General features: G+C 42.8%; 1 protein-coding gene across 5 annotated transcripts in view; it reads right to left on the reverse strand.

Moving 5' to 3' along the window:
* Positions 1-2,138: 2,138 nt before the first annotated feature.
* MICAL2 (microtubule associated monooxygenase, calponin and LIM domain containing 2) overlaps positions 2,139-12,059 on the reverse strand; it is a 228,256-nt gene continuing 218,335 nt past the window's right edge. For all 5 annotated transcript variants that reach the window (XM_027073130.2, XM_027073127.2, XM_027073121.2 and 2 more), the window contains one exon: positions 2,139-10,141. In XM_027073130.2, the coding sequence (XP_026928931.2) occupies positions 9,957-10,141 (185 nt within the window). In that variant the 3' untranslated portion in view covers positions 2,139-9,956. The remainder of the gene's footprint in view (positions 10,142-12,059) is intronic.

A 12,059-nucleotide genomic window follows, 5' to 3' on the forward strand; every position in this document is an offset into this window, starting at 1 on the left:
TGTTGTCGAGGATCACACAGGACGATGCCGTTCAGATGGCCTCTGACCCAGCCGTGGTGGAATGTGTCCCAAGATCTTTGAGGCAGGCAGCCCGCTTACCTACCCTTGAAGAGTCTAATAACGAACTGTAGACATTTAAGGGGGATCCCTCGCCTGAGCATGACAGCTCAGTGCCAACTACATGTACAGAGGGAACTCTAAAATTCGTGGCTCTTATCTGAGTGGTCTAACAAAGGATCGGAGAACACTCCAGAAGAAGAAGAGCAGGGGCAAAGCTTTTAAGGATAGCGAGAAGCGGTCATCAGACACTTCAGACCCAGTCAGGCAAGAATACCTGGCATCCCAGTGATTCTATTTGTGTAATAGAATCTGTGCCTGTGTCACAGGCCACGCTATTACTCCCATGGTCTCCCCTACCCTTTCCCAGGCCAGTGTCATTGGAGGAGCAAGGTCTTCTTTGTCACGGTTATAATCCACTTGCCTCCCACACCTGCCTCCTGATTCTGTGGCCTGGAGGAACGAGAGTCTGCACGTCCATCTTTACTAGGGAAGCTATTAAGGCCACTTATATGTTAATGTTTCCTTTTAGGGAGGAAGGTAAGCAATATTACATCTAACCATGAGCTGGAACCCAGTCACCATGGCCAGATGGTGTCTTCAGGGCGTACTTTGAGAACCTTGGCCAAATTCGTCAGCAGAGACCAGCTCAGAGACAGAGAGTCCCAAAAGGGAGGTGGCAATGCTCTGAGAAGTGCCGTCCCTGGCCTGGTCCAGAGCTTCTATCTCCTCTCCTGGGAACTGCCCATTCTTACCTGCTCTGCTGAGATTTGAGGTATCATTTTCTGTTTCTGCTGTTGGGATTAGAACGGTTCAAGATTCACCATGGCCATTCCAATTACAAAGTCATAGTCTGGCCATTCCCGTTTTAAAATTGGTACCTAGGGAGAGCAGACTGACTCTTGCAAGGAACCTGGGAGGGAGGAAGGGAGGAAGGGAAGGAGGGTCAGCTCCATTTCACAGATGAAGACACCGAGGCACAAATTGTCCAGTGAGCAGTGGTGGAACTAGAAATTGGGCCCTGAATTAGTGACTTTTAACTCAGATTACCGTGTTTAGAATGATCATACTTGTTGGGGTTTTTCCTGAGCTATTGATCTGTTTTCAAATCCCACACTTATGGTGTTGAGGCTGCTACACACAAACACACAGGCATTTCCCCCACATTCTTTTGTTTTTGTTTTTGTTTTTGTTTTGGCATACCCTGTTTTGTTCCAAGTTGATATGTAAGTTCCAGTTAGTTAACATATATGGCAACATTGGTTTCAGGTGTAGAATTTAGTGGCTCATCACATATGCAACACCCAATGCTCATGACAAGTGCCCTCCTTAATTAATACCCATCAACTATTTAGCCCATCCCTCACCCACCTCCCTCCATCACCCCTCAGTTTGTTCTCTATCACTAAGGGTCTCTTATGGTTTGCTTCCCTCTCTCTCTCTTTTTTCCCCCTTCTCCTATGTTCATCTGTTTTGTTTCTCAAATTCCACAGAGAAGCGAATTCATATGCTATTTGTCTTTCTCTGACTTATTTCACTTAGCATAATATATACTCTAGCTCCATTCACATTGTTGCAAATGGGAAGATTTCATAGTTTTTGATGGCTGAGTAATATTTCATGGTATGTATGTATATAACATCTTTATCCATTCATCAGTTGATGGACGTTTAGGCTCTTTCCATAATTTGGCTACTGTTGATAGCGCTGCTATAAACACTGGGGTGCATGTACCCCTTTGAGTCAGCATTTTTGTATCCTTTGGATAAGTACCTAGTAGTGCAACTGCTGGGTCACAGGGTAGTTCTATTTTTAACTTTTTGAGAAACCTCCATACCGTTTTCCAGAGCGGCTGCACCAGTTTGCATTCCCAGCAACAGTGCAAGAGGGTTCCCATTTTTCCACATCCTCTAGTCTCCTGATTTGTTCATTTTGGCCACTCTGCCTGGTGTGAGGGGGTGTCTCAGTGTGGTTCTGGTTTGCATTTCCTTGATGATGAGTGATGTTCAGCATCTTTTTATGTGTCTATTAGCCCTCTGGATGTCTTCTTTGGAAAAATGTCTATTTGTGTCTTCTGGTCATTTTTTTTTTTTTTTTTTTTTACTGGATTACTTGTCAGGTGTTGAGTTTGAGAAGTTCTTTACAGATTTTGGATATTAACCCTTTAGCGAACGTATCATTTGCAAATATCTTCTCCCGTTCCACATGACGCCTTTTAGTTTTGTTGATTGTTTCCTTTGCTGTGTAGCAGTTGTTTTGTTTTGTTTTGTTTTGTTTTAATCTCAATGAGGTCTCAATAGTTCATTCTTGCTTTTGTTGCCCTTTCCTCCAGAGATGTGTCTAGTGAGAAGTTGCTGTGGCCAAGGTCAAAGAGATTGCTGCCGGTATTTGCCTCTAGGATTTTGATGGCTTCCTGTCTCACATTTAGATCTTTTAAATTTATAAATGTATTTTTGTGTGTGGTGTAAGAAAGTAATCTAGTTTCATTCTTCTGCATGTTGCTGTCCAGTGTTCCCAGCACTATCTGTTGAAGAGACTGTCCTTTTTCCATTGGATATTCTTTCCTGCTTTGTCGAAGATTATTCGGCCATACGTTTGTGGGTCCATTTCTGGGTTCTCTATTCTGTTCCATTGATCTATGTGTCTGTTTTTGTGCCAGTACCATGCTGTCTTGATGCCCACAGGTTTGTTATACCTTGTAGTCCAGAATTGTGATGCCTCCAGCTTTGCTTTTCTTTTTCAAGATTGCTTTGGCTATTTGGGGCTTTTGCGGTTCCCTAACACTTTTAGAATTGTTTGTTCTAGCTCTGTGAAAAACTGCTGGTAGTGTTTTGATAGGGATTGCACTGAATGTGTACATTGCTTTGGGTAGTATAGACATTTAACAATATTTGCTCTTCTAATCCATGAGCACGAAATGTTTTTGCATCTGTGTGTGTGTGTGTCTTCTTCAATTTCTTTCATAAGTGTTCTATAGTTTTCAAAGTACAGATATTTTACCTCTTTGGTTAGTTTTATTGCTGGGTATCTTACAGTTTTTGGTGCAATTGTAAATGGGATCGATTCCTCAATTTCTCTTCCTGCTGCTTCATTATTGGTACATAGACATGAGACAGATTTTTCTGTACATTGATTTTGTACCCTGAAAGTTTTCTCAATTCATGTATCAGTCCTAGTAATTTTCTGGTGGAGTCTTTTTGGGTTTTCTACATAGAGTATCATGCCATCTGCAAACAGCGAAAGTTTGACCTGTTTGCTGCTGATTTGGATGCTTTTGTTTCTCTTTGATCACTGAAGCTAGGACTTCCACTGCTAGGTGAAATAACAATGGTGAAAGTGGACATCCTTGTCTTATTCTGATCGTAGAGGAAAAGCTCTCAGTTTTTCCCCATTGAGGATGATATTGGCTGTGGGTTTTTCATAGATGGCCTTTATGATGTTGAGGTATGCTCCATCTATCCTCTCTTGAGGGTTTTTATTAAGAATGGATGCTGTATTTTGTCAATTGCTTTTTCTGCATCTATCAAGAGGATCATATGGTTCTTATCCTGTCTTCTATTAATGTGGTGTATCACATTGATTTGTGAATATCGAACCCCTCAAGCCCAAGAGTAAATCTCACTTGATGGCAGTGAATAATTCTAATGTACTGTTGGATTCAATTTGCTAGTATCTTGTTGAGGATTTTTTGCATCCATGTTCACCAGGGATATTGGACTGTAATTCTCCTTTTCAGTGGAGTCTTTTTCTGGTTTTGGAATCAAGGTAATGTTGGCCTCATAGAACAAGTTTGGAAACTTTCCTTCCATTTCTATTTTTTGGAATAGTTTGGGAAGAATGGGTATCAACTCTTCTTTAAATGTCTGGTAGAATTCCCCTGGGAAGCCATGTGGCCCTGGACTTTGCTGGGAGATTTTTGATTACTGATTCAATTTCTTTGCTGGTTATGGGCCTGTTCAAATTTTCTATTTCTTGAGGCCCCTGGGTGGTTCAGTCAGTTAAGCGTCTGACTTCGGCTTAGGTCATGATCTCACAGTTCCTGAGCTTGAGCCCTATGTCAGGCTGTCTCCTATCAGCACAGAGCCTGCTTTGGATCCTCTGCCCCCCTCTGATTCTGCCCATCCCCCACTTGCACTCTTTTTCTGTCTCTCTCTAAATAAACTTAAAAATCCCTGCGTTAAAAAAAATTTTTTTCCATTTCTTCCTGTTTCAGTTTTGGTAGTTGTACATTTCGAGGAATGCGTCCATTTCCTCCAGATTTCCCAGTTTCTTGGCATATAATTTTTCATAATATTCTAATTGTACTTCTGCGGTATTGGTTGTGATCTCTCCTCCTACATTTGTGATTCTATTTATTTGGGTCCTTTCTCTTTCCTTTTTGATAAGTCTGGCTAGGGGGTTATCAATTCTGTTCATTCTTTCAGAGAACCAGCTTCTGGTTTCATTCATCTGTCCTACTGTTTTATTTCCTTCTATGTCATTTATTCCTGGTCTCATCTTTATTACTTCCCTTCTTCTGGCTCCAGGCTTTAGTTGCTGTTCCTTTTCTATCTCTTTTAGGTAGAAAGTGAGGCTGTGTATTTGAGACTTTTCTTGCTCCCCACCGCCTCTGCATGGTCTCTCCAAGGGTCTGCAAAAACCAGCTTACTCCCAGTTGGTCTCCAAGACACTCCCTCCATGCACGCCTTCTCCCATCCCTCCACCCCTGTGCTCTTGCTTCCCTACCCTTGGGAGCTGAGATTTGATTAGGTAGTGCCATGCTTCTCAATTTGGGGCACAAAAGTGCCCTGCAGGTCCATGGCAGTGTGTCCCAGGTACTTGACCTCCCAGTGTAAACAAGATGCATCTTCCTAGAGTGTCATGTTTACTCAAAGATTTTTGTGAGGGGTGGTGGAGGTTAGATAACCATTCTAGATCATTGTTTTCATGTTAGAGTATGTATAGATGCAGTACAGAAGGAAACACAAGGCACTTTAAAGGGACAGCTTTGGCTTCTGTTCCCTTATTTCCCCTGATCAGGGCAGGTCAGTGAAGTGCTGGGGGACTGTGGCAATGGGAACTGATTTAGGAAAGCAAGGGAAGGAACAGGTAAACAGAAGACACAGGTCTGGGTGGGGACACAGGGTAAGGCTGTATAGCCTGGCGGTCGAGGGCCCAGGTTCCGGAGGCTGACATCTGGATCTAGCCCCAGTTCCACTACTTTGTACCTGGAATAGCAGGTAAGCTGAGCCTCTGTGTCTCAGTCTTATCTTAAAAATGGGGTATAAGGATTTTGCTTTCAGGATCAAATGAAACAATACATTTATAGAGCTTATTACGGCACCTGGCAGGTGACACAAGCTGAATTCACAGTATCCAGTACCCTGATCAGAGTCGGAGGGGCTCCTCAGGGGATCCCTGACAACATTGGTTGTGCTTGTCGTTTTTGCAGAAACAAGCTGCGAAAGGGAGTGAGTGTGAAACTACCACACATGCCCCGAAGGCTGAGGGATGGTGAGTTGCAGCTAATAGGCCAGCTAATGGCTGAGAGTCCGTGACTCTGAGAGCCAGAGGAGGGCAGATGAACCCCAGCATGGGCACAAAGAAAACTTGCAAAGTGCCATCAAAAGTGGCTGGCCTTCCTTGGGGCTTTCCCTGCTGCCACAATGTTAGCGCTTGCAAAACAGGGGCTCTTACCTGCAGTTATGTTTACTTTTTGTTGATTTTAGATGGGAACAAATGGATCGTTGCAAATATTCCAACAGCAGACAAAAGCTTTCAAACAAAGGGGGAACTCCGTGTGAAATGCTGGGGACTGACCACTTGGTTAACCTGATGTGGCAATTCTGAGGCATTATGCTCTCACCTATCAGGAATGCTTGCATGCACTGGGATTAAGAACAGAAACAAACAAGCCCAGTCCTCAAAGTGTGCATTGATGAAAGAGGCCAGTTCAGGGCAGATGGGAGCATTTCTGCAGAGGAACTGAAATATAAAACCAGGCCATGCCAGGTAAGAAGGTGAGAGGAATGAGGAGGTAAACCAGGACTGGCTCCACCTTTCTGCCTCCCCATCCCTGAGGGTAACTTTCTTTGTTGAAAGAGAATACACCCTAGGCAAAACTTCTTCACTCCTCTTCCCAATCAAGTCCAATGTGCTAGTCAGATAAGTCCTTCCAGGTGCCCCGGTGGGAATAAAGCATCCAACTGTTAATTCACAGACTCCCACACGAAATCAAAGCTTTGCCCCGCTCCTTTCACTGGAAAGGAAGACATGAAATGGACACTGCCCTTGGAGGTGCCAGACCAAGCCCACATGAAAATGTTTTGATTCCTTCAACAGGAAACCATTTATTTTTGGTTCATTTCAGTATTTATAGCAGTGCCCATGTAACGCATTTCAGCCCACATGAATAGTTCCCAATTGTCAGAGCAAATTAATCTTTTACAAGCTACTCAGCAGTGAGGTTAGAAGATAAACAGTAGGCGAAACAGTACACGCTCCCCTGTACGTGAACCTTCCTATTACAATAAATTACATTTGAGCTCACCACATCCAATGACTGCGACTCTCTCTGTTCGTGTGGCAGCCCCAGCTGCCCCCTGCCACCTCTGCCCTGCTGAGGTAGTTCTCTGATCAGCCACCTGGCTGGGACATGCTGCCATTTTCAGTTTGGAAGGAAAAGCCTGTAAGTCTGCTTCCTGGGAAGACAGACACTGCTGAATTGCCATTTGCCTCCAGAATGCAGAAAACATCAATTTCATTGCAGCTCATCAGAGTTGGAAACACCTGCCACTTCCTTTCTCAGTCGGAATTAACATGCTGCATCTCAGCATTGATTGAGTCCAAGCAGCCTCACACTGCCAAAGTCAAGGTCTAAATGAAACAGTACAACCTGATAGTATTTTTCACAGTTTTAGAAACGAACTTATTTTCATTGCCAAAGAAGCACTACAAGAGTTGGGGATAAATGTCTTTAGACTTGAGATTAATGTGAGTAGAATAGACTGATGGTTATAATGAAAAATAGTTCTTTACCTTTGTATTTATTTGCGAGTGGTACTTGTTTATTTTTGCAGTTATTTGGGGGTAGAGTGGAGGACTGATATTCTCCCCTAATGGAAGCTGCACAACCCCACAGGCATTCAGAGAATGTTTGTTACACAAATAGATCAACAAATGAATGCTTTGCGAGAGCAAGCTTCAGACATGTCCTCTTGATTCAACTTATGTAAAATCCTAAACTAGCAACTAACATGAGCCCTTTAGTTTAACTTAGAAGCTGTGTGAGACTGGCTATAAAATACGACCCGGAGCTGGGGCTTTATGTCTCGTTCAGAGTCCTAACTTGTCCAGCTTTGATCACAAGTATACTTTTATAGGACAGAAGAAGCTGTTTTCGCCATAATCCTACCCGTACTGCATAAAGAAACTGTCTTTCAAATGTACAATATTTTACACTTTGACGGTCTTAGAACATTCTTTATTGTGAATAGGAATGGAATTGTTCAAAATAATTCAACAGCTACAATATTTGTGTCATTTTGGAAATGTCCATTGAAATGGTTTTACGTGCTGGTAAAAAGCCGGCGTAAGTAAAAGGCTCTTAGGTATGAGCGTGTGTTTCAACCTGGCCACGTAAGACTCAGCCTTCAACTCCAGAACATGGTCTTTGAAAGAGAAAATGAACAAATTGCCTTTCTCATCTATTAACAGAAAGAAGGTGTTTCTTGGCCCCCTCAGGAGGATCTTTCTTTTAGATGAAAATAGAACAAATCAAAAATAAGTGGCAATAAATTCTTTTGTATCAAAACAATCCAGACACCACACAGGTAAGCATCACGTTAAACATATGCAAGTCGCAAGCAGCATGCTTTCATAGAACTGACAGAAAACACTGGGTTTGAATACTTCTAAATATTCTAGAATAAAAACAGAAGTTCTGGATCTTTTTCTTTAAATGAATTAAAATTCCTGAGTATCCAGAGTCTTATTTTAAATGCCTGAAGGCCGAAAATATTATTTTAACTATCTCCATAAATCTTTAATACTATACAACTAGCTCACTGCCCCAAACATCTGGGTTACTTGTATGTTAAATAGCTTATATACCGATACCCCCTAGTGCCAACAGATCTTCTCCAAGTTATAATACAGGAAAATCAGAATTGTGAGGAAACTGTATTAGCAATTTCCACCAAATATATAAATAAATAAGAAGAGGTAAATAGCCATATATGGCATAGTTTTGACAGCTAGATAGATGCCTGCACATATTCCCCAATAGAATTCAGGCACTAGAAGATTTGACTCTTTTTTTAAAAAGGGGAAGGGAAGAAGAAGGAAGGACAAAAGAATTACAACCTTCAGAATTTGGTCTGCCATGGAAAGGTTGCATTTTAATACCGCCCAAAACAATGGCGCACTTGAGAAATCCAGTTACATTTCTGATTTCTGGCTTATCAGCTGGCCAGACTGGTGCACATAGACAGCATCTCACACAGCAGTGGTTCATGGTCAACATGAACTGAGGAGAGTTAGGTCTCAAGAGCCAACTGTTGCAAAGCACCTTTTGTTCAATGACACATTTACACACTTGCAGAAATGAGAGAGGCCAAACATATAACAAAGAGTTCCTCAGTCTGTCTCTTGTCAGCAACAGGCTGACTCTTCAAAGAATCCCATTGACTGTAAACAATCAAATACTTTATGACAACAGATCACTATTTAAAATCTTTTCTTTGGTTCCCATATGAACCATCAAAACGACCCAGGAATCTCCTGTCAGTGCACAAATTCCATCTCCTGGCTTTCTTTTCACATTGAAAATGTCACTTAAAAAAAAAAAAATCCATGACCCAGTTTGGGATTTGATCACTGCCTTTGGTAAATGGGGTCGCTGCACTCAGCTCTAGGGTGAAGTCAGAAGTGGTTTTGTCCTTGTCCTGTGGAGTTCCCAGGGAGCCCCTGGAGAGAGCACTGGAGACACTTCTCTTTGGACCTGAGAAGGCTGTCACCGGGAAGCCTTCTTCGCCTTGGATCACGAGTGTGTGTGTTTTCAGTGCCATTGCCAACGGTTATAAAAATGCACTGGAAAATGATTCATTTTCGAGAAACACTTTTCACTGTGTTCCGGGGCCAGTAAGGAGAGGACTCTGAGAACAAAAGCTTTTCTAAGCCTGCAGTATTTGGTGAACACTGATAGTCTTGCCAGTATGAAGTTAAAGTTTGATTTCCTTCTCTCTTTTTTTTTAAAATGAAATTAAGGCTCAAATGTTGTATTAAACTCTCATTTCTTATGTATATTATATTAAGGCTTATAAATACAACTGGTAAATTAAATTCACCCTGGATTGAATTAACACCTGCTATATGAGTTATTTGCTTTATGTAATCAGTAATCTCAAGGTTTCTCCTCTTTCTCTGGAAACACAATTTTTAAATATTAACCTAATCTTTAAACTGTGGCTGCTTCTTTCTGACATTTGGAAACCGGTCATCCATGCAGAAAAAAAAAAAAAAAAGGGCAAATAGGGATATATTAATGAAAAGGCAGCTTTGTAAAAATCTTAAGATGTGTAACTCAATGAATTGGGGAGATAAATGATAAAAACAGCAGGAAAGTCGATCCCTGTGTCACTTTCCAGGGAAAACAATGCTGGTCATCTGCCAAGGTCACTTCCAATGTGAGACGTGCCAAAGTGACTGCCAATTCCCTAACCATCTTTGTCTATTCGTCATTATAATCTCTGGAAGGGTCTTGGGCAGCTGTACTCCATATGGGAGAATTTTAAGAAGAAATTGCAATAGGGCGTCACTTAAGTTCCACGTATGGCAAATCCTGCCAAAGGAACCGTGAGTGAGTGAGGTGTGCCCGGCCTGATCCTCAGCCAGCATCCAGGGCCAGCGCCTTGGGCTGCTCACGTCCTACTCAGCTGACAGTCCCTGGAGAATATGAAGCTTTCAAAGTGCTGGTCTTCAGCCTTTTCTTTTATGCGCTGTTCCTCTAAGGAGTCCACGAGTCTGTCCCTTTGTTCAATTACTTGCATCATCTCGCTGAGTATTTCTTGCTCCTCGTTCAGATTGCTCTCATCTTTCTGGCTCTCTAAAAAACAAAAAAACGGCAAGCATTGGGCCTCAGGTAACATTCAGGCCAAGGGAGAGATCTTGGCACGGGCATTCTTGATTGTTTCGGACTTGTTCTGTCTTCTAATTTCCATGGAGAAAACAAGGAAATGAATTTAACACCAGGGAACTCTCTCGCAGCCACAGATTAGCAAGAGGGTGCTTTGTGCTGCAGTCAGCTCAGTTTTCATCTTAAGAGTATATACAAAGCAAACAGGGGGAAATCCCTTTGTAAGGAAAAGAATATCAGCCAGGCCCCACAGAGTTCTCCAGCCTCCCCTCCCCTGCAAGAAAAAAAAGAAACCAACGGAACAACAAGAAGGCTGTTTTCCCTAAACATGTCTGAACTACAACAAAGGAATCTATGAGAAAAGTTTCTAAACAAACCATCTGCATCAGGGGCTAGGACTTCAAAGTTGACGATCCTTTTTTTCTTTTCTTTTTTCTTTCTTTCTTTCTTTTTTTTTTTTTTGGAGTTAATGACAAATTGCAGCCCTTTGAGGAGAGACCAGGCAGAAGCAAAATAAGGCTCTGGTTGGCCAATGGGACGGTGTCTCCAGACTGTGAACATGTTTTCTCTTTTGTCTTAAGAGTACAAGAACTTCTTCCTAATTGGCCTGACACATCCCATTGCCCCGGGGGACATAAGATTGCTACAAAAGGAAGGGAAGGGATAAGAAACAGGTAGTAATGATTTTCTGACAATCAAAATAGATTTTAAGGCAGATTTAAGTCTTGTCAACCAGATTGTTGCCTTGGGAGACGACTTTATAAATACCTGAGCCCGTTCCCTTTAACATGCCAGGGACTAGGTGGTGAGCCTGATCCTGGAGCAAAGAAGGGCCACTGTTTCTCACATGAGTCTTAGTTCAGAGGATGGGGTCAGGAAGAAGGCATATATGACAAAAGGGAAATAGAAAAACACCATTCCCTCGGTACTTCGTGTTTTATGGGCAAGAGATGATTAGAAGCAGAGGGTTAGCTCTAGCCTCTCTGTTCTGGGCCAGGAAATGTCATACCATTTGATGGGAACATCGGGGGCTCAAGGATTCTTACCCAGCCCCTTGTTTGGAATTCTGGGAAGAAGCCAGCTGGCAGGGTGCCTTCTGCATAAACATAGGGCAGTATGTGGTGGTTGGGCAGAGAAGGGTCTGAGTGTGGCTCCCCGGATCCCAATCTGCTGTGTGTGGCAGCCGTGGGGCTTAAGAGTGCCCACCAGCCCTAGAGCTACCAAAGGTAGCTGGCCAGTGAGCCTCCCAGAGGGCTCCCCCACGATGAGGAGTGACGTGGTCCCACGGTGGAGACTGTCTGGACAAGCTGAATGGAGGATGTGCTGAGGTGAGCCTGAGTAAGCCAGGGACTGCCACCAGGCTCCAGGCATGCTGAGGAGTGGCCAGGCTATGGATGATGCCAGCCATACACCTCAGCTTGCAAATGCCAGCAGAGAGAGTGGCAGCCGGATGATGGGACACAGCTGGGTGGGGACTCAGTGAATCAGAGCAACCAACGCAGATACCTACTGCTGCGAAGTCACAAAACCTGCCTCTCCCTACTACCCGTCGTTAGGGAGGAAAGCAGAAGGAAAAGCTGGCCATCTCCAAGGCTGAACATTTTCATCCCAAAGAGACTAAGCATTGCTACAGGGATGGTTAAACTTATTGCATCAGACCGAGTCTACTAGAGAGGGATAAATAAAGTTCTTTTTTCTTTTTTTTTCCTCTCTTGCTAACTAGTGGGCTAGAGCTTTTATGGAAGATCGGCTAAGGGGAATGAAGAAATGTATGATCCTCACTCCTTAGTAAAAGTTAAAAAAAAAAAAAAGGTTCAAAGATGGCTAATGGGGACTGTTGGTGGTTTTTATTTTACCATCCAGAAACAGAGCAAACTGAAATTTTTAT

The sequence above is a fragment of the Acinonyx jubatus genome, chromosome D1 (assembly GCF_027475565.1).
Source record: "Acinonyx jubatus isolate Ajub_Pintada_27869175 chromosome D1, VMU_Ajub_asm_v1.0, whole genome shotgun sequence".
Lineage (NCBI taxonomy): Eukaryota > Metazoa > Chordata > Mammalia > Carnivora > Felidae > Acinonyx > Acinonyx jubatus.